The sequence below is a fragment of the Gekko japonicus genome, unplaced genomic scaffold (assembly GCF_001447785.1).
Source record: "Gekko japonicus isolate JY-2015 unplaced genomic scaffold, Gekko_japonicus_V1.1 scaffold698, whole genome shotgun sequence".
NCBI classification, from domain to species: domain Eukaryota; kingdom Metazoa; phylum Chordata; class Lepidosauria; order Squamata; family Gekkonidae; genus Gekko; species Gekko japonicus.
Window position 1 is genome coordinate 784,603 of NW_015168069.1, and position 21,531 is coordinate 806,133.

General features: G+C 47.7%; 1 protein-coding gene across 1 annotated transcript in view; it reads right to left on the reverse strand.

The window, feature by feature from the left end:
- IQCH (IQ motif containing H) overlaps positions 1-21,531 on the reverse strand; it is a 129,100-nt gene that overhangs the window by 67,158 nt on the left and 40,411 nt on the right. The window contains exons 12-14 of the mRNA XM_015414596.1: positions 14,037-14,120; positions 8,500-8,675; positions 3,109-3,381 (exon numbers count right to left, since the gene is read on the reverse strand). Coding sequence (XP_015270082.1) covers positions 3,109-3,381; positions 8,500-8,675; positions 14,037-14,120 — 533 coding nt within the window. The remainder of the gene's footprint in view (positions 1-3,108; positions 3,382-8,499; positions 8,676-14,036; positions 14,121-21,531) is intronic.

The window sequence follows — 21,531 nt, forward strand, 5'->3', positions numbered from 1 at the left end:
TCTATCTTATCTATCTATCTATCTATCATCTATCTATCTATCTAGATCTATCAATCATCTATCTATCTATCCATCATCTATCTATCCATCATCTATCAATCGTCTATCAATCAATCATCTATCTATCCATCATCTATCTATCTATCCATCATCAATCCATCTATCCATCATCAATCCATCTATCCATCTATCCATCCATCTATCATCTATCTATCTAATTTATACCCCACCACTTCCTGGACAAGCGAGGCTCAGGGTGGCTTAGAACAAGTAATGGGATGCTCCCTCCCAAGTAATGGGATGCTCCCTGTGTTGTGGCTGGCTCAGCTCCCGAGAGGAACTTTGGCTATGCCCCACATCTATATTTCCTCCCTTTGCAATTCTGCAGCATTTGCATTTGGTGCTCCAACGAAGCCTTTGGCTCAAATGTGCTCACACTCAGGATCCGTTCCTGGGGTCATCCCCACCTTTAGCTTTTGCCTTGCCAACTGGGCTTATCCTTCGCTGACAGAACTGGGCTGTTTTCAACTTCTTGAGCCGTGGGGCCCCTCCCGCCCTGGTCTACAGCTTGGCCCGCCTTCACGAGAGAACTCACCAAGACGTTTTCTGCGGGGACGGCTGTCCCCGCGCCTGCACCTGTATTCCTCTGCCGCTTTCCCCCGTTTCCACAAATGTTTTTGCAGTCCCAGGAGCAAATACGCAGCTTGTCCCCTCTTGGTCCGCAGCGCTGGACTTCTCTGGTTCCAGGAATTCCCATGCTGCGCCACAAGAGGGGGAAAACTGTGTTTTCGCTACTGGGACTGCAAAAACATTTGCAGAAACGAGGGAAAGTGGCGGAGGAATGCAGGTGCGGGTGCGGGGAGAGCAGTCCCTGCAGAAAATGTCTAGGCATCAGCGAGGAGAGGGGAGGGGGTTGGAATACCAACGTCCTCCTCTCCACTGATCAGTGCTCTGAGCGGATCAGCTACAATACCCCTGGCCAGGGGTCATTTCCTGCGGGAGCGCATGGGAGCGGAGCTCCGGCAGTCAGGAGCCCAGGGGGTGGGCACATGTAGCAAGCCCCGCCCCCTGCTCCCAGCAGCCCTCAGTCAGGCCACAAGGAGCAAGAAGCAGCCAGGTAAGTTGCAGAGCTCCCCCCCCAGCCCACCTTCAGGTACAAGCTCTCCCTCCTCTGCGAGGGCAGATCTGCACGTCCCCCCCCCCCTCCAATAGCTAGCAATCCAAAACAGTCCAGTGGAGCCTGAGAGGTGGGTGTTGCCTTCTGACACACTTCCGGTGATGTCAGGGGGTGTGGCACATGCAGACAAGTTATGCTAATTAGTTATGCTAATGAGCTCCTGCACCTCTTTCTCTAGGAAATGACCCCTGCCCCTAGCCTGCTTCTGGGCCGTCTGGGATGCCACACCCCCTTGGCCATTCCCACCCCTCCCAGACAACCCAGAAGTCCCAGGGGCAGGAGGAAAGCTCTCATTGGCCTGGGCAAAGTCCAAGCTCCCTTCGTCAGATACAAGTTGGAATGGAGATCCCCCGAGTCTTTATATCCCAGTCGGAAGGTCGGGGGGGGGGCGTTGCAAAGAAAGGATTCGGGGAGCTCTGAATCCCGAAAGCTCCTACTCCAAAAATCTTGCTGGTTTCACTAAGGTGCTGCCGGACTCAAATCCAGACCAGCACAGCTACCCTTTGAAACAGGAAGGGCTGAACTCTCACTTGTTCTGCCTCAGTGAAAAGGAACGTATAACACTCAGCCTCCACTCAGAGAGAATTCCAGTCCCACTGAGGCCCATTTCTGAAATGGGGAGGGGCCAGGGAGAAACCGCTCTAAATGCTACTCTATGGGGGTAGCGGCCAGTGTTCCCTCTAAGCTGAGTTAGTATGAGCTAGCTCACAATTTTTTAGCCTCCAGCTCACACATTTTTGTCTTAGCACAGGAAGGATGGGGCTCCAGAGCAAACTAATTTATGCAGTAGCCAAATCACTCGCTCACAACTTTAATGCCAGTGGCTCACAGAGTAGAATTTTTGCTCACAAGACTCCACGGCTTAGAGGGAACATTGGACTAGCGGCCCAACAGAAGCCGTTTGGGTAAAGCCGCTCCGGGTTCGATTTGGGCGGTTCCTGCCACACCAGCACAGCCTCTCTTCCCCCACTGTCAACGCTGACGTCATGCCCAACTGGCTCAAGGCGAGCCCTTCACAAAACCGCTTTGCTGTAGGGGGCCGCCTCCGTACTCTTGAGCCTGCCCTGGCGGGGAGGGCGGGATATAAATTAAATAAATAAATAAATACTATTGCATTTTGAGGGACTTCCCAAAAAGCAGTTCCTAGACGTGAACTGGTTTGGTGTAGTGGTTAGGAGCGCCGAGACAGCTTCAAGAGGGAATTAGATAAGCATATGGAGCCGAGGTCCATCAGTGGCTATTGGCCACAAGGTATAGATGAGACTCGGACTGTTGGGTGTGGTATAGGTCCAATCTCTTCTCCTCCTTCCACGCCAGCCCCACAATCAGAGTTATTGTGCAAACAGCTGTTGAAGCAAACCCTGTCAACTAGCTCCTGCCTAGCCAATCCTAAGCCCCGTTCACTTCAATGGCGCTTACCTCCCGGTAAAGGCAGGTGTCTAGTTGCAATGCTCCCTCTAAGCTGTGGAGTCTGGTGAGCAAAAATTCTACTTGGTGAGCTGCTGGCCTTAAAGCTGTGAGCGAGCGGTTTGGCTGCTGCATAGATTAGTCTGCTCCGGAGCCATCCCTCCTGAGCGAAGACAAAAATGTGTGCACCGGAGGCTAGAAAACTGTGAGCTAGCTCACACAAACCCAGCTCAGGGGGAACACTGTCTAGTTGCCAACCTCAAACCAGTCTAGTCTTGCTCCGTGCACCACAAGAAAGCCAGTGGGGTACAGAGACTTTTCGGAGTTCAGCCCCCATTTAGCCAAGCAGCATACCAGCCGAAGCTTTAGTACGTACTTCATAGGTTCTGGGGCTCACCCCCAGCAAGGAAAACGGGCTCCAGCCATCAAAGATGAATGAGAAAAATCAAACGCCTGGATGGTCTCTCTCCTGGGCCTCCCCCCCGGCTGGCAAACCTGGCGGTTCTGTCACCCCCCCTCCTTACTTGTTGCCTGTTGTAGATGTCATGTTGACCGGGAGGCATCGGCACACCGGCGGAGGCAAAGACCCTTTTGCTCCCCGACTTGGAGCTGTAGAGGAGAGCGACTTCCGGGTCAGGGCCCAAAATGGGCAGGTCCAACGCATCGGCCACTTCTAGGTCATCTTGACGCAGGAGCCCGCCCACGATGTAGGCCTCTTTGCCCCGGATGAGGTTGCGGATCCTTTGGAGAGTCTTGGGGCTGTACTTCAGGAAGGTGGCCAGAGCCATAGGTCGGCTCTGGGGAGAAAGCACATTAGTCTAGTTAAGAGTTGCCCTTTCTCTCTCTCTCTCTCTGTTCCACAAAGCTAATTTATAATGTTGCGCGTAATAAATACATTATTAATCGCAGGCTGGGTTATGACCTATCCTGTAGCGTAGCAGTTTAAATTGATAAAAGCTGTTGGGGTGAGGCTCCATAATCGCTCACATCTTTAGTGCGTCGGAAATGGGCTCGCTGGGAATAGAACTAATTACTACACATCTGTATTTATTTGATCCACGCGGAATTCTCCTTCTGTCACTCGGAAGAGAGGCTCGCGGCCTTTGGGTCGCGGTGATTCATCTCAACACGTCTGGCGCGGTTTGACTCGGCTGTGTCAGGCGAAAAGAAAATCAATACAAAAAATGGAAGTGGGGGGGGGGGACAAGCCCTCCTCCCCGTAGCGGGGCAAGGGGGCTGCTTTTCACCATATGGGCAGCAGCGTCATAAATGGGTTCTTTCCAAACACAACACTTTGATTTACAAAACAGCCTTTTCAAATCATATGTCACCCCCCAGGACACATGTTTGCATTAGACACAAGACTTTACGATGTTGATCGCCTAAGACAAGTGCAAGACGATCCCAGAGCTTTGGAGACCTCAGTCGGGGCTGCTTCACACATTACAGTGTCAGGGGAATGCTTGAAAGGCCAAACACAACCTGACCTGGCCGGATTTTGTCAGCTCTTGGAAGCTAAGCGGGGTCGGCAGTGGTTAGTATTTGTATGGGGGACTGCCAAGGAAGTCCAGGGTCGCTACACCGAGGCAGGCAATGGCTCAGTGGCAAACCTAAGTTTGCCTCAAACTTGGCAGCAAACCTAGGTTTGCTTCTATTCAATGTCTGCAATAAAGTAGATTACAAAATAGGGTTGGGACAGGAAGCAGATAGGTACATAGAAATGGATGCTTCTGTTAGAACATAAGAACATAAGAGATGCCAATGTTGGATCAGGCCAAAGGCCCATCCAGTCCAACACTCTGTGTCACACAGTGGCCAGAAATACCAGGTGCCATCAGGAGGTCCACCAGTGGGGCCAGGACATTAGAAGCCCTCCCACTGTTGACCCCCCCCCCAGCACCAAGAAGACAGAGCATCCCTTGCCCCAGAGTCCCTATCTATACCTTGTGGCTAATAGCCACTGATGGACCTCTGCTCCATATGCTTATCTAATTCCCTTTTGAAGCTGTCCATGCTTGTAGCCGCCACCACTTCCTGTGGCAGTGAATTCCATGTGTTCATCACTCTTTGGGTGAAGAAGTACTTCCTTTTATCCGTTCTAACCCGACCGCTCAGCAATTTCATGGAGTGCCCACGAGTTCTTGTATTGTGAGAAAGGGAGAAAAGTACCTCTTTCTCTACCTGCTCTATCCCAATATCAACATGGCTGCCCACATAAATAGAAATGGATGGAAAGAGAGAATGGCCAGTGAAGACCTGGAGGGATCTGGGGTTTTCTTACATTTCTAGGCCACATATGGGAATTTTACTTAACCAGATGAAAGCCCCTACAAACATCTCCTGCGCAAGGTCCCTTAGCATATCTGGGAGATGTCAGGAACCCAGAGGCAGCGTTGACCACCATGTGAACGACAGAGAGATACACCTGAAGAGGACAGGCATGGCGAAGGCTCACTGTTCCGACCGGGATCTCAAGAGCTACCTGAGGCTTGCTCACGGACTCTGACAAACCTGCTGGGATTTTGTTTTACACCACCTCCCCCAGGTCCTCATCACAATCTACTTTTGAAAGTCCTCTTCGCTTCAAAAGCAGTTTGCTGCTTGGCACGGGGGAGGCTCTGTTCGAGGCCAAAATGGCCGAAGCTCCTTTGGGCGCCCTGGTCTCTGAGGCTGAAGCCCAGGTTCATGCCGCCTTTGCAGCCTCTTAATGTGGAGGCCTCCGCCCAGATACTTGCAGTCAGGGGTTGTTTCATAGAAAAAGAGCTAGGGGAACTCATTAGCATAACTCATTAGCATATGCCACACCCCCTGACATCACCAGAAGTGTGTCATAAGGCCACACCCACCACTCAGTTAGTCTTAGTCTTAAAGGTTAGTCTTAAAGGTGCTATTTGAACTCTTGGACTATTTTGCAGCAACAGACTAACACAGCTACCTCGGGGAAGCTCCCAGATGGGGCTGGAAGTCCTTGCGGAGGCCACGTGGAGTGGCCTCGGCCTGGCAGAGGGGGAGGACGCCAACTTACCCTCCTGCTTCTTCCTCCTTCTGCAACAGAATGAGGCTGGAAGCAGGGGGCGGCCGGAAGAAGAAGGCGGGGCTAAGTCGTGTGCACCGCTCCCTGCACCTCACTCGGGGGAACTGCAATCCCCCCCGAATCGACCTCTGCTTGCAGTGGTTTAGCGGCTACTGCAATATTTCCCTTCGTGTCCTTGGGCCTGGAGAAGTTGCTCACTTCTGTGATCCACACCCTCACGTACACCTAAAGAGCGGTGCAGATTTAACTTCGGTGCAACCGTCTAGGTCTCTGTGACAAAGAATTGAGATCCTGAGCATGTGAGCTATGCAATATTGGGATCTGATCCTCCAAAAAATAGAATTTGCCTACTTTTAGGATGGCGAGAAGGCTCACTTGAGGGCGGTGGCAGGGCTGCCAAACTCCATGTAGCACCTGGAGGTCTCCTGCTATTACAATCGAGCTCCAGAAGAACAAACCCAGGCTTTCGATTAGGAGCCGCCTTCAATACCGAGGAGAGACCCTGTGCCCTGGTTCTACCACCTTCAGACTGGTGCGCCGCACAAATTAGTCCATCTATCCAAGCCGATATGTGTATATTATCAGGACAATCACCTCGGTGGTGGTGTGGCTTGAACTAGGAATTTTTGCTCCTGCCCTTGACTTGAGTATTGTTTCGGCACTTTAGGAAAATGTTTGTGGCTGTTTTATAGATGATTTATGGTTGTTTTGCATATGATTTTAACTGTATTTATACATGCAATTTTATGTAAGCCGCCCTGAGCCTGCCTTGCAGGGTGGGCGGGGTATAAATCGAATAAATAAATAAATAAATAAATAAATAAATAAGATCTGTTCTCCTGGAGAAAACGGCTGCTTGGGAGAGTGGACTCTATGCCAGGGGTGTTGAACTCATTTGCTATGAGGGCTGGATCTGACATAAATGAGACCTTGTTGGGCCGGGCCAGGTGGGTCATAAAATGGAATGCCAGGAAGCGGAGATACAAACTTTATAAAGGACACAAAGGGGTTTTTTTACTTAAAATATAAACATGCTTAAAATATTGGCACTCCTGCAATATTTTGTTTATTTAACGGTGTCTGATAATTGACACCTCTTTGCTCTGAATTATTGCATCAAAATGTCTGTGCTGTTGCAATCTTGAGTATGCTGTTCAGGCGTGTATCTGTAAGCTGCAAACCTACGATGACGCGGCAGCAGCAGAACTGGAAGAAGCAGCAGGAGACAGCCAGTTCCACTGCGGGCCTGAGAGACGCCCTTCGGGGGCCTGATCTGGCCCCCAGGCCGCATGTTTGACACCCCTGCTCTATGGCATTATATCCTGCTGAGGTCCCTCCCCTTCCCAAACCCTGCCCTCCTCAGGCTCCACCCCCAAAATCTCCAGCAATTTCCCAACCTAGAACTGGAAACTCTAGGCAGTGATGTTCCTCACGCCCTTATGGTCAATGTGGACAGAAATCCTTTGCAGGACTGCGGCAGACGCCACTTGTACCATATTGTACCGAACGGTCTGACCAAAAGGCACAGATTGTCCGAATGGAAAGACCGTGGTTTATAACAGGGTAAAATTTAAGATACTTTGGCCACCCAATGAGAAGGGAGCACTCACTGGAGGAGAAGACCCTGATGCTGGGAAAGATTGAAGGTCAAAGAAGACGGGGACGGCAAAGGATGAGATGGTCAGACAGTGTCATAGATGCAACGAACATGAAATTGAGCAAACTTCAAAGGACGGCGGAAGACCGGAAGGCCTGGCGTGATCTGGTCCATAGGGTTGCGAAGAGTCGGACTCGACTGTGCGACTGAACAACAACAAAAATTTAAGAGCATGGTAACAAGGTGCCAAGGCGCCAACAGTAACAAGGAACCAAGGTGAAGGTCCTTTTAAAACTGGAACCAGGAAATGGCAGGGCTTTACCAAACCAGTCTCCAGGTCTGACTGAAAAGCGCAGATCGGCCGAACGGAAAGACTGTGGGTTTATAACAGGGCAAAATTTAAGAGCTCACAAATGGGCATGTTGGAATTACAGTACACACAGAGCTGTCATATGGTGAGACATCATAGTTTTATAGTACAAATAATTACCCGGCAATGATCTTGTGGCGAAAGGGGTTTTAGGTTCCAAGAAGGCCTGGGCAGGGACGATGAGCATTGCTTACCATCGAGCCAAGAAGGAGCCCCAACTCTGAGACAGGCTCAACGTCAATTGAGCGCCTGCGAGAAATGCAAGCGGAGCCTCCACACTCCCGGCCGTAAATCAGCTTTACTGCATTGCAGCAATATAAAAAGCACGGCCAAAAAAAGGGCTAAGATTACAGTGTGTTTTTGTGCGGGGGGCGCTTTTCAGAATACGATCGAGCGAATTTAAAACCGGCTAGATGGGTTCAGAACAACGAACATAACGGAACGCCCCTCAATTAAAGCCATTAAACGATCCAAGCCTTCGAAAGTAAGAGGCGAAAAAAAGTCTTAAATTGGATTTTGCCACAATAAAACTAAAGAGGAAGGAAGGAGGGCGCGACGGAGAGAACAAAAATATCTGCGCAGCCGCAGGGAGAGAAAGTTTGAACTTTTCGTTTCCTTTTTTTTTTGCGTTCTGCTTTCCACCACACAGAAAACCTCCCAAGTTCAGAGTTCCGGACGAGGCCGTGTCCTGGGCGGGAAGAAGGGACTGAGCTCAGCTTGGCTTTCGGCCTCCCGAGCTAAACCGGGATATTCATTTCCAGCGCCCACCCTTAACTAGTCACTTAATCGGTGAAGCTCTTAACACTGGCAATAATATTTCACTGATGGGTACCAGAGCGTGGCAAGTTATAAAATTTCCAATTTAATTTTACGGCATCCCCCCCAGCTGTAGTAATTAGAAGACAGAAACTCACAGGGAAGCTGTTTATGGCTTCGGGGGTGAGGATTTTGAACCTGTCCTGCAGGTCAGCAATGTCCTTGGGGTCTCCAGATCTAACAGCTGCCTGCAGGCCTAGTAGTTTATGGTAATACTGCAGTAATTCCTCGCTCAGTTGAAGGGGGCAAACGTAGATGACGTCCACATTAGGGTCTGAAAAAGACAGGGGAGAGGGAGGAGAGATTCACTATTAATTATGGGAAGAGACATAATATTGTTCACAAGGCTTGTTCGTTATAACCCCCTTGACAGCAGAAAGCAGATACTTATCGCCCGCACCCCACAGATCTTTGACTTTTGATTCCTTTCCCCTTCTGATTCAGCCCAGAGGAACACCCAGGTTTGAACCCACAGAAAGTTGGTTAGCGCTTGCAAAGTGTTGCAGAGAGATTTAGCCAAGTGACCTGCTTTCATGTTGATGGGAATTGTGCATGGCTCAGGAAATGCAGGCTATTAACTTGGGTGGATTATAAAGTGCAATTGCTAAGTTTGAGAACGCTGCGGAAATACCAATCTCTCCTTATATATAAAAGAGTTTTCATGTCCCTCTTGCCTCAATGTTCCACACGCCCCCACAGCCTTTGGGTCCCTCAACTGCCAGTCAGAAAGGGGTCCTGGCCACTGGCTGCATTGCCTTCGTCCCGCCCTTCGTTGCGCCCACAGAAGCACCACCCAGCCTCTCGGCCACAGGGTGCTGAGAGCCGATGGACGGCCAGGACAATCTGAATCCAGAGCCCAAGCCCGAGAATGGACGTTTCTGTGGTCATGTGGCCGGCATGACTAGATGCCACCTTCCCACCAAAGTGGTCCCTATTTATCTACCTGCAATTTCTTGCTTTTGAACTGCCCAGTTGGCAGGAGCTGGGACCAGAGACGGGAGCTCACTCCGTCACGGGGCACTTGGGTCTTGAACTGTTGAACTACAGACCTTCCGGTCAGCAGCTCAGCATCTTAACCTCTGAGCCACTGCGGCCCACAATGCTACGTCAGAATTCCAAAGGTGTGCACAGGCTCAAAAAGGGTGGGGAACCCCCGCACTGCAGGTTGTTCCAAAGGTTCAGGTGAACTGCCCATTTGGCTTTTCCTCTACAGGTGCACACGCCCCTCCCACCAGGCTGTCACTCCCTCCTCCGCTGCATTATTGAAATCAGTATGAGCGTAGCTGCTAGCATGTCAGACGAGGACTGGGGAGAGATGGGTTTGATTCCCCACCCTGCTGTGAATATTCGCTGGACGACTTTTTACTCTCTTGCGGCCCAGCCTACTTCCCAGGGTTGTTGTGAAGAGACAATCGAGGCGAGGAAGAACTCTGCCTTTGTCAAGTCAGCCAGTGGGGAGGCAGGTAGAGAAGGCTTGGAGGACACATTTGAAGTTATATGTTTGTACACCTTCTGTTTTTATTTTTGGCAGTCTCGTTTAATGTTAATAAAAAGCAAATTTGCATAGTTTCAAATGAAAACGTGCGTGTCGTATTTGTTCCTGTCTTGCGGCTCTCAAACATCTGATGTTTATTCTATGTGGCTCTTGCGTTAAACAAGTCTGGCCACCTCTGCGCTAGAGCGTCCGTCCCCCCGCGCAACGTGCCCTTCGCGATGACGCCACTTCCGGGTGACATAATCGCAGCCGAAAACTCCAGGGCATGAAGCGGGACCACCACCCCCTGCTGGCAGCCAGGTTAAGACCTGGCAGCCCTACTCTAATGTGGCAGCTGAGTGTCAGATGAGGCTCTGAGAAACCCAGGTTTGAATCCCCACTTGTGCCACGGAAGCGCGCTGTGGGACCTTGGGCCAGTCACACGCTCTCAGCCTAACCCGCCTCATGTGGTGGTTGTGAGGATAAGATGGAAGAGAGGAGAACCATTTTGGGTTCCCTACTGGTTACAGCGGTGACTCAAGTGGTTAAGACACTGAACTGCAGGCTGTGGAAGGTCGGTAGTTCAGCGGTTCAAGACCCAAGTGTGCCGCATGACGGACTGAGCTCCCGACTCTAGTTCCAGCTCCTGCCAACTTAGCAGTTCCAAAGCAAGAAATTGCAAGTACATAAAGAGGTACCACTTCGGTGGGAAGGTAACAGCGTTCCGTGCGCCTTGGTGTTTAGTCATGCTGGCCACATGACCACGGAAATGTCTTCGGACAGCGCTGGCTCTTCGGCTTGGAAACGGAGATGAGCACCGCAACCCTAGAGTCGGATTCGACTGGCTTTCGAGCAAGGGGAACCTTTACCTTTACTGGGGGGAAAGGCCAAGTATAAATTAAGTCAAGAAATATTTATTTCACTGTTTCAAGGTGCTGGTACTTACCTTTAAAGCCCTATATGGCCAGGGTCCAGCATACCTCCAAGACCGCCTCTCCCCGTATGAGCCCTGGAGGATACTGAGGTCTATGAATCAACATCTTCCAACAGTCCCCAGCCCCAGAGGCGTCCGACTAGCCTCGACCGGGGCCAGGACTTTTTCGGCCCTGGCCCCCGCCTGGTGGAATGAGCTCTCATATGAGATCAGGGCCCTGTGGGATCTATTACAGTTCCACAGAGCCTGCAAGACAGAGCTCTTCCACCGGACTTTTGGTTGAGGCAGCGGACGTCCCTTTTCCCTTCTGGCTATCTCCCCTTCAGTGTCCTGGATCTTAACATCAGTACTGCTGAATCGACATCGGTGGCCTGGATTTTAACATCAATGTTGCTGAACTGACATCAGATCTAGATTGTTTACACGGTAATTTATGGTTTACCGTTTTAACTGTCGTTTAATTCTTGTTTTACTGACATTGTACTGAGATTGTTGTGAACCGCCCTGAGCCCGTCTGTGGGGAGGGCGGAATGCAAATCAAATAAATCAATAAATAAGTAAATATTTCGAATACAAGCAGCTGCAAGGCTTCAAAACGGAAGACAGTGGTTACGTGGTACCTCCACCGTTATAACTCATCCAGAAGAAACAAGCATTTCCTGAAATACAACCTACACCATAAAAAGAACTGTATTGAGAAGAAAACGAGGTTAGTGCCTTCGTAATATATACAGGCAATTAAAAGTGATCATTCTGGGCTCCTGTAAATTTCCAGATCTAATATGTTCCTTTTTGTGCAAAACTTCCCAAATGGCATTTATGAAATAACTAGAAATAATGCCCGTTGCGGAATTAAATACAACGGGATCTAGAAAGAGGCTCTGGGAGAGTGCTCTGGCTTTGGGCAAAGAGTGTCAGTTTCCTGTGGCGACCTCAGCAGGGTTTAATGACAGAGTCCACTGTTTTCTCCAGAGGGACTGATCTCTGCTACCTGAAGAGCATTTGTATGTTTGAGTTATCTGTAGCCCTCACCTGGAGAGTGGTAACCATTGTTACCCATTCTCCTCTCCCCTATGAGGTATGTTATGCAACTGAAAATAAATGAATCATGCACAAGTATGTCATTCCAGGAAGCAAACAGAGTTGGTCACTGACGAATCAACAGGCCGTCACAAAGAGGGGGAATCTTCCCAGTTTCTTCAACAAAACAACTTCTTCCAGGTAATGCTCAGAATCCACCAGGATCCCAGACTTTCTCCCACACCTGGATGTATCACTACTTCTGTTGCATCGATCTGCCTTTATCAAATGTAAGATCTACCCCATCTTGTGATAAATGGAGCACGGATATTTTGTTATTGTATTTTATTGTTTTATTACTATGTTGTTTTTAATTGTTTTAATCTTGACACTTTGTGCCTCTTTTTAGCCACCCTGAGCTTTTGGGGTAGGGCGGGATATAAATCCAAATATAAATCCAAAGATAAATAAATAAATAAATAAATAAAATGGAAGGCACAGGTGCAGGTAAACAGATAGGGGATACTGGCTCGTCAATCTTCTGTCATGCAATACCTGGAAATTCCATTCACACACAAAAAACCCTCAACAAAACAACTTCTTCCATCAGTCTGAAAGAAGGCACAGAAAATGTATCCAAAGAGCCGCACAATCAGGCCAAATTGTAAACAAACAAAAATTTAAAAATCTGTCGTAAAATGGCCGAATTTCTGAAGTTTACTCATTTGTCTATCTTGAAAATTCAAGAGGCTGCAGCTAGGACTTGTTTAACCTCCAGCAACAATGCCAAACTACTTATTTGAGATAATTCTTCCAAAGTATATAAGGGCATTCATGCTAGTGCGTTGCCTTTATCTTGAATATTCACAAGTCTGCAGCTAGGATTTGTTCATCCTCCAACAACAATGCCAAACTACTTATCTGAGATAATTCTTCCAAAGTATAGAAGAGCGTTCCTGCGAGTGCGCCTGAATGCCCTACCTTCAGCTCTGATGTCAGGAAGACTTAATGGGATTTCATACTCAGATCGACTCTGTAACTGTAGCAGCAGTGAAATTGACTCTGTGGAGCGTATTTTGCGGGATTGTCCCAAATTCTCAGCTCTAGGAGATGAACTGATCTCCCCTTTATTTAACAAGAGCTTCCTCTCTCCAGAAATAAAATCATCCTGGCTACTTAGAGACGAAGGGAAACGAACTACCCTGCATGCGGCAAAACTTCCAGCAGCTGTTGTCAAATCACATGACAACTTTTGCAGTAGCAACCTTTAAATTCTTCCATGTTTTCCTGTGGAACGAGGTTTATTGTGGGATGAGGAATTGCTGTTTATGACTCTGGTTGCAAATACAGTAAAGAATATATATTCTTTACTGTATTTGCAACCAGAGTCATAAACAGCAATTCCTCATCCCACAATAAACCTCGTTCCACAGGAAAACATGGAAGATTGTAATAAAATTCCATGTTCATATTTTGGCTCCATGTTTTCCACAGGATAGTGGTTAATAACAGCAGCGTTTATCTGGTGCCACGGAAAGTCCAGTTGTGTGTAGTGAATTAATTACAGACACAGGCATAGAAGACCTTTCTGACACAGCAATGCAGATTTTGAATCATGGAGGGGAAAAGGCCAAGCATTTAACAGAGAAGAAATGATAGTTCACTGTGGCCTCTCCATGGAGCTGAGAGGGAATATTCGTTTAGGGCAGTGATGGCGAACCTTTTAGAGACCGAATGCCCAAACTGTGACCCAAAACTCACTTATTTATTGCAAAGTGTCAACACGGCAATTTAACCTGAATACTGAGGTTTTACTTTAGAAAAAACAACTCATACATTAACTTAAGATGATCCAAACAAAGTAAGGAAAGCAATCCCAAATGCTTTCATTTACTTTAAATTATTTGGCAGAGAATTCGACACTTTAATGATGGTCTGGGCCTAGCTTGGGCGATGGCACGCGTGCCCACAGAGAGGGCTCTGTGCCACCTCTGGCACCACTGGTTTAGGGTTTACGAACTGTCACTTGCATTTGCTCAGAACTGAAAATCCCATTAAAATTGGGCCTTTTTCCCTTTGAGAAACAAGGAAACAAGAAAAGCTACACGGCAGGTAGAAATCTGCCTGTGAAGTCAATCCTTATGCTAGGGGGAAATGTTGTTAGGTCATTAATTTGCCCCAGGACTCCTGTTTGACTTTGTCCGTACCTTGTATTTCACACAGCCTTCCAATCTGCGATCCCTGATGAATAGCAAAATCGGGAGTCGCTTCTCGAATGTACTGAGCGTACCCTGAAAGAAATCACCGGAATACATTACCACAACAACCACACTCCCCCCCACACACAAAAATCTAGGGACACAAATGTGGGTGACTGTGACTTGGGAAAGGAAGCAGTAGAATAGAGCAAGGGTCCAGTAGCATCTTAAAGACTAACCAAATTTGTGGCAAGGGAGGAGCTTTCGTGAGTCACTGCTCACTTCTTCAGATACTTCATGAAGTGAGCAGTAACTCTCTAAAGTTCCTGTTGTTGTTCAGTCACACAGTTGAGTTCGACTCTTCGCAATCCCATGGACCACATCACGCCAGGCCCTCCTGTCTTCTGTTGTCCTCCGGAGTTTGTTCAATTTCATGTTTTTGCATTGAGATAACACTGTCTAACCATCTCATCCTTTGCCGTCCCCGTCTTCTTTTACCTTCAATCATTCCCAGCATCAGGGTCTTCTCCAGTGAGTGCTCCCTTCTCATTTGGTGGCCAAAGTATTTCAGCTTCAGCATCAGGATCTGGCCTTCCAGGGAACAGTCAGGGTTGATTTCCTTTAGAATTGACTGGTTTGATCTCCTTGCAGTCCAAGGGACTCTCAAGAGTCTTCTCCAGCACCATAATTCGAAAACATCTATTCTTCGGCGCTCAATCTTCCTTATGGTCCAACTCTCGCAGCCATACATGACTACTGGGAATACCATTGCTTTGACCATGCGGACTTTTGTTGGCAGGGTGATGTCTCTACTTTTTATCATGCTGTTAGGTTCGCCATCGCTTTCCTCCTAAGGAGCAGGCGTCCTTTAATTTCATGGCTGCAGTCACCGTCAGCAGTGATCTTGGATCCCAGGAACGTGAATTCTGTAATTGCTTCTACGACTTCCCCTTTGATTTGCCAAGGAGTGATGGGGCCGGATGCCATGATCTTAGTTTTTTTGCTGTTGAGTTTCAAGCCAATATGTGCACTCTCCTCTTTGACCCTCAGCAAGAGACTCTTGAAGTCCTCTTCACTTTCTGCCATTAAAGTGGTATCGTCCGCATATCTGAGGTTGTTGATGTTTTTCCCAGCAATCTTAATTCCGGCTTGTGATTCATCCAGGCCAGCTTTTCACATGACGTACTCTGCATATAAATTAAATAAGCAGGGTGGCAACATACATCCTACCCTGCCGCAACTTTTGTTAGTGAACAGTGACTGATGAAAAGCTCCTCCCCTGCCACAGATTTGGTTAGTCTTTCAGGTGTTCCTGGACTCTTGCTCTTTTCTAGTGCTACAGACAGACGAACACAGCCACCCATCTTGATCTGTCTTCTCGGGAAAGGAAGGAATAGGTTCTCAGCGTTTCATAGCCAACCCTGTCTGCACTTTGGGAATTTTAGTCCTTCCGTAACGTAAGCCTCAGCATCGTGTTTATGGAGTCAGCTGAATCAAAAGGGAACAAAGAAGGTGGGGGGGGGCAGCAGTATAACTAAGATACAGACTACACAAATACTGCAAGAAGTACATGCAATTAACAACAATTGTAAGAATCAGTTGACTCTAGTTGTTGAACTTCAAGCTGTTTTAATCTTTCTGTTTTTCAACAGACGAACTTCCCCGGAGTTTTACCGCTCGTTTCGACACATTCTTTCTCAACGTAACGGTTCAATTTTGCATCCTTACAATATCTGACATCGGACTCTCTCCAATTCCACGTAACTTCAAGAGCTCTTGACAAAGTACTTTTACAACTTGCTGTCCATTTGTAAAAGTACTTTGTCAAGAGCTCTTGAAGTTACGTGGAATTGGAGAGAGTCCGAATATCAGATATTGTAAGGATGCAAAATTGAACCGTTACGTTGAGAAAGAATGTGCTGAAACGAGCGGTAAAACTCCAGGGAAGTTCGTCCGTTGAAAAACAGAAAGATTAAAACAGCTTGAAGTTCAACAACAAGAGTCAACTGATTCTTACAATTGTTGTTAATTGCATGCACTTCTTGCAGTATTTGTGTAGTCTGAATCAAAAGGGAAAGCTGTTCTTGGATGACGATATTCCAGGGGCAATGCGCCCACGTGGATGTGGGGAGGAAGCATGGTGCTGTAGGTCTGAATGTTCCTTCCCTTCCCTTCTCTTCCCTTTTCAGACCTCTGATCAATAGATCTTGAGCAACTGCTAAAAGAGTACTCAATTAGTTTCTGAAGGAAAATATGATAGACAGGAATTTATCAACCAATAATATTACATTCGGATCACCATCCGGCATCAGATAGGGAAGAACATCCCCTATGAGAATTACTGAACGACACATGTGATAACGGTATAAAAAGAACATTCCAGAATTTTATGGAAGTCTCAGTTTTACCCAGGCCACAAGGACAAGATGATCTGAATATGCAACATTACAAAACCTCCCACGCGGGACTTCCGAGGGGTGAGCGTTAAGATGAGTGAGAGCAAACGCCCTAGCACAGGGGTGGCCAAACTTGGTCAATGTAAGAGCCACATAGAATAAACGTCAGATAGTTGAGAACCGCAAGACAGGAACAAATATTACATGCTTTTACTGGGAAACATGCAAATTCGCTTTTTACGAACATTAATCGAGACGGCCAAAAAGAATAACAAACGCGGTCAAAGCAGATATTGATAACGATGTTTATTTGTCCAATGATAATTTGTTTGCTAATGATATTTCGCTCCCCCAGCCGCCCTGCCGGGAGCCGCACGATAGGTGTGAAAGAGCCGCATGCGGCTCCCGAGCCAGAGTTGGGCCACCTCTGCCCCAGCACAATGAGGAACCCTAAAACATCTTGCATGGGATGGCAAGGACTGAGGCAGCTGAGTGAAAAACGCTCTCTTAAATGACCACACAGAACACTATCAGATTAGGATCCTTCTCCCCAAGGTCAGTGTTGTCTACTCAGACTGGCAGCTGCTGTCCGGAGTCACAGGCGGAGGTCTTTCACATCACCTCCTACTTGGTCCTCTTAATGGAAGATGCTGGGAATTGAACCTGGGACCTTTTGCACGCCAGTTTGGTGTAGTGGTGAAGTGCGTGGACTTTAACCTAGGAGGACCGGGTTTGATTCCCCACTCCTCCTCCACTTGCACCTGGCTGGATGACCTTGGGCAAGCCATAGTTCTTTCAGAGCTGTCCTTGAAAAAGAGCAGTTTCTGTCAGAGCTCTCTCAGCCCCACTCACCTCACAGGGTGTCTGTTGTGGGGAGGGGAAGGGGAAGGAGTTTGTAAGCCCCTCTGAGACTCCTTTGGGTAGTGAAGGGCGGGGTATAAATCCAATCTCTTCTCGCGGAGGCTCTACCACTGAGCCACGGCCCCTCCCCTAACTACATGCAATGTTTTCCCCAGGCTTTGCACAATTCACATACCCTTGGGAGTTCCCTGCTTGGAATTCACTTCACAGATACGTGCAGGCCTGATCCATCGGGACTGCAACGTGCAAGGAGAAGCAGCTTCAGATTTCTTTGTCCCTGCTTTCTTCCAGACTGACACCAGGATGTTATGTTTTGCTTCAGTGGCCGCTCCACATGCACTCATGGGCATTGCTCCCTCTAAGCTGAGTTAGCGTGAGCCAGCTCACAGTTTTTTAGCCTCTGGCTCGCACATTTTTGTCTTCGCTCAGGGAGGATGGCTCCAGAGCAAACTAATTTATGCAGCAGCCAGATTGTTCACTCACAGCCTTAAGGCCAGTAGCTCACAAAGTAGTTTTTTGCTCACAAGACTCCATAGCTTAGAGGCAGCATTGCTCATGGGGTACCGAAAGGTTTTCTCAATGGGGCAAACTGTGTTCCACTGGATCTGTTTCGGGTCAGGAAAAAGACAGGGGGCGGGTGAAAGCATGAGCACTCTCTCCCAGTGTGGTGCGGTCCTGGTATGAATCGGGCTTGTGCATTCCTAGAAATGGCAGCAGCACATCGGATAACACAGCTGAGGTACCTGCAGAAAAGGTAACATGCTCACAGCCTCATCCAAATCAAAAGCCGTACGCTTGCCACAAGCCGTCTATCCCGGAGGCCAAGAAAGGATCTTGGGGTAAAGGGTTAGAGAATGTAGACAATACCACTGTGTTTAATTCGTACTACCTACTGCTGTAAGTTGGTCCCCGCTATGTAATTTTTGCAATCTTTTAGTGAGTCATGTTATGCTTTGCTTCACCTCTGTTTGCACCCAGATTTCTTGAAGTCAAATCCGATTGCACTGTCTATTGGATGTTAGGAGCGCAGACTCTAATCTGGAAGAACTGAATTTGATTCCCCACTCCTCCACTTGCAGCTGCTGGATGAACTTGGGCAAGCCACAGTTCTGTCAGAGCTGTCCTTGAAAAAGCAGTTTCTGTCAGAGCTCTCTCAGCCCTGCCTACCTCACAGGGTGTCTGTTGTGGGGAGGGGAAGGGAAAGGAGATTGTAAGCCGCTCTGAGACGCCAAGTGAAGGGCGGGGTACAAATCCAATTTCTTCTTCTTCTTCTTCTTCTCCTCCTCCTCCTCCCAGCATGGAACCCACCCTCAGTGCCAGTGATATAAGGAAACAGATAGAATTAGATAGGTGGACTAAAACATGGGACTCGCTCAAGTATATGAGAGCCATAGCCTACAAAGAGAACGTTTATAAAATGTTTCACAGACGGCATTGGTCCCCGGAAAAAATAGCCAAATGTTACTCTGGATACTCCAGTCAATGTTGGAAGTGTAAGGCCAATAAGGGGACTTTTTTTCACATGTGGTGGACATGCAGCAGAGTTCAGGAATACTGGAAAATGGCGAGAAGACTGAGCCAAGAAATTATGTGTAAAAACCTAGCACTGGAACCGGAGATATACTTATTAAATATGGTGCCTAAGGGTTATGGACAGCAGGATAAATATGCAATAGTATATATTATAACCGCTGCCCGTTTATTACTGGCCAAGAACTGGAAATTAGACATAATACCTAAGAAGGAGGACTTAATTGCAAAGGTGCTAGATCTAGCACAGATGGATAATCTAAGCCTGAAGTTGCAGAATAAGTCTGGGAAAGTGTATAATAAAAGATGGGTTAAGGTGTATGAATGGATAGAGACATTGAATGTTTGAGACTCTACAATATATGTTACCTATGCATTGGAATGTTAATTATTGTAAAACCAAATAAAAATATTTAAAAAAATAAAAATAAACAAACAAATAAACAAAGGTGCTGGAAATACTCCTTTTATGAATGCTTTTTAAAAACTGGCAGGTAAATCACATGGCCAGTTATTACATGGCATCCACAAATTTTATAAATGAGGGAATACGGTCCTGCCACAGTTAAAAGGTAAAGTTTCCCTTGCTCGAAAGCCAGTCGAGTCCGACTCTAGGGTTGCGGTACTCATCTCCGTTTCAAAGCCGAAGAGCCAGCGCTGTCCGAAGACGTTTCCGTGGTCATGCGGCCAGCATGACTAAACACCAAGGTGCACGGAAAGCTGTTCCCTTCCCACCGAAGTGGTACCTATTTATCTACTTGCAATTTCTTGCTTTCGAACTGCTAGGTTGGCAGGAGCTGGAACTAGAGACGGGAGCTCACTCCGTCATGCGGCACACTCGGGTCTCGAACTGCTGAACTACCGACCTTCCACAGCCTGCAGCTCAGTGTCTTAACCCCTTGAGCCACCGCAGCTCCCCTGCCACCGTTAGGCTCCTGCAAAATCCATTCCTAATTTTTTTATCGTCTTGTTTCTCTCCACTCCTCCAAGAAGATGTTAGGTAAGAAATGTGGTCCTACATAAAGGAACACGGAAAGAGCCCTAGAGATTTTTCATCGTTATTGAATGAGTAATGCCATACCCAAAGACGACTAGACGGCTTGTTAAAGAGGACAGTATATCCACACAGAATCCATAAGGAATACAAGCGGTGCTTGTTTGTTTTTAAGAGGGGGTGGGGAAAACAGCCGCAAAATGTGAACCTCGTCCTGACTAGGAAACTTACAATGAGAAGAATTTCCTTTCAAACAACGATAATTTGAAATTTCACACACGCCTCTTCAATGGAAAGTACGTTCAATGTCCGGCTACAGCAACATAACACCCAACTGGTGATGGATTTTGGCTGGGTAGTCTCCGTTCACTGAAATTATGAATACAGTTTCCCAGTGAGCATGGCTTGGTGGGTATTTTAGAAGACCGAATGTGCCTAGGTGGGATCCATAAATTGTAGCGGCATAAATAATGGTTTCAAATGGACTAGTCGGGCCACTCCAGAAAGGTCTCTGCATAGCACCTTTGGGTCTGTTCTCATCTGTAAGGATGTTAAAAAAGTTTCGCTTATTTCAAGGGCGCCGGCCTAAAAATTATTCTGATGTTTAAAAAAGAGAGAAAGAAAGAAAAATTAAAAGCCCACAAGATCAATCAGCAGCAAGAAGAGTTGTCATGGAATCGATAGCAAGTGCCACTTAATAACAGTGGGTTTGATGTGTGTTCTTAAATGGCTTGTTAACAAGATTAAAGTGATGCATTTTCTATATAATTGCATATGACTAACGCCTCCAGAATCTTGGGAAATGAAGCTGACATCCCAAGAGAAATGCTGCTGCCTCGAAAAACTGAACTGGGACAGGCCACGGCTCAGTGGCAGAGCATCTGCTTGGTATGCAGAAGGTCTCAGGTTCAGTCCCCGGCATCTTGAGTTAAAGGGATCTAGTGACAGGTGACGTGAAAGACCCTGAGATCCTGGAGAGCCACTGCCAGTCTGATTGGACAATCCTTGCCTCGATAGACCAAGGGTCTGATTCAGAATAAGGCAGCTTCACATATTTATCTGGCTATTACTTTTGGAACATTAGCAGTAGGAGATATTTTAGGTGAACCACTGTAGATCTGGGTTTTGGAAGGAGGAGGGCTAGAGAAGTAGGTTTCCAACACTAATTTTTTACATTATAGAAACAGGTGAACTGCCTTGTTATGTCGTAGAACGGTGACCGGCAAGGTGCGTTGGGATGCTTGCAAAAAGGGCAAGATGACAACAGGTATCTGCTGCCCTCTGAACCTGGAGCCGGCATTTAGCTAACACAGAAGAGGATGGCGGCCTGAACATCACTGGGTCTTAGCCTCATGGTTCTCACATCCTTCTGTGCCAAACCCCTCCCTGCACTGTGATGTCACATCCTTCTGTGCCAAACCCCTCCCTGCCCTGTGATGTCACATCCTTCTGTGCCAAACCCCTCCCTGCCCTGTGATGTCACATCCTTCTGTGCCAAACCCCTCCCTGCCCTGTGATGTCACATCCTTCTGTGCCAAACCCCTCCCTGCCCTGTGATGTCACATCCTTCTGTGCCAAACCCCTCCCTGCCCTGTGATGTCACATCCTTCTGTGCCAAACCCCTCCCTGCCCTGTGATGTCACATCCTTCTGTGCCAAACCCCTCCCTGCCCTGTGATGTCACATCCTTCTGTGCCAAACCCCTCCCTGCCCTGTGATGTCAC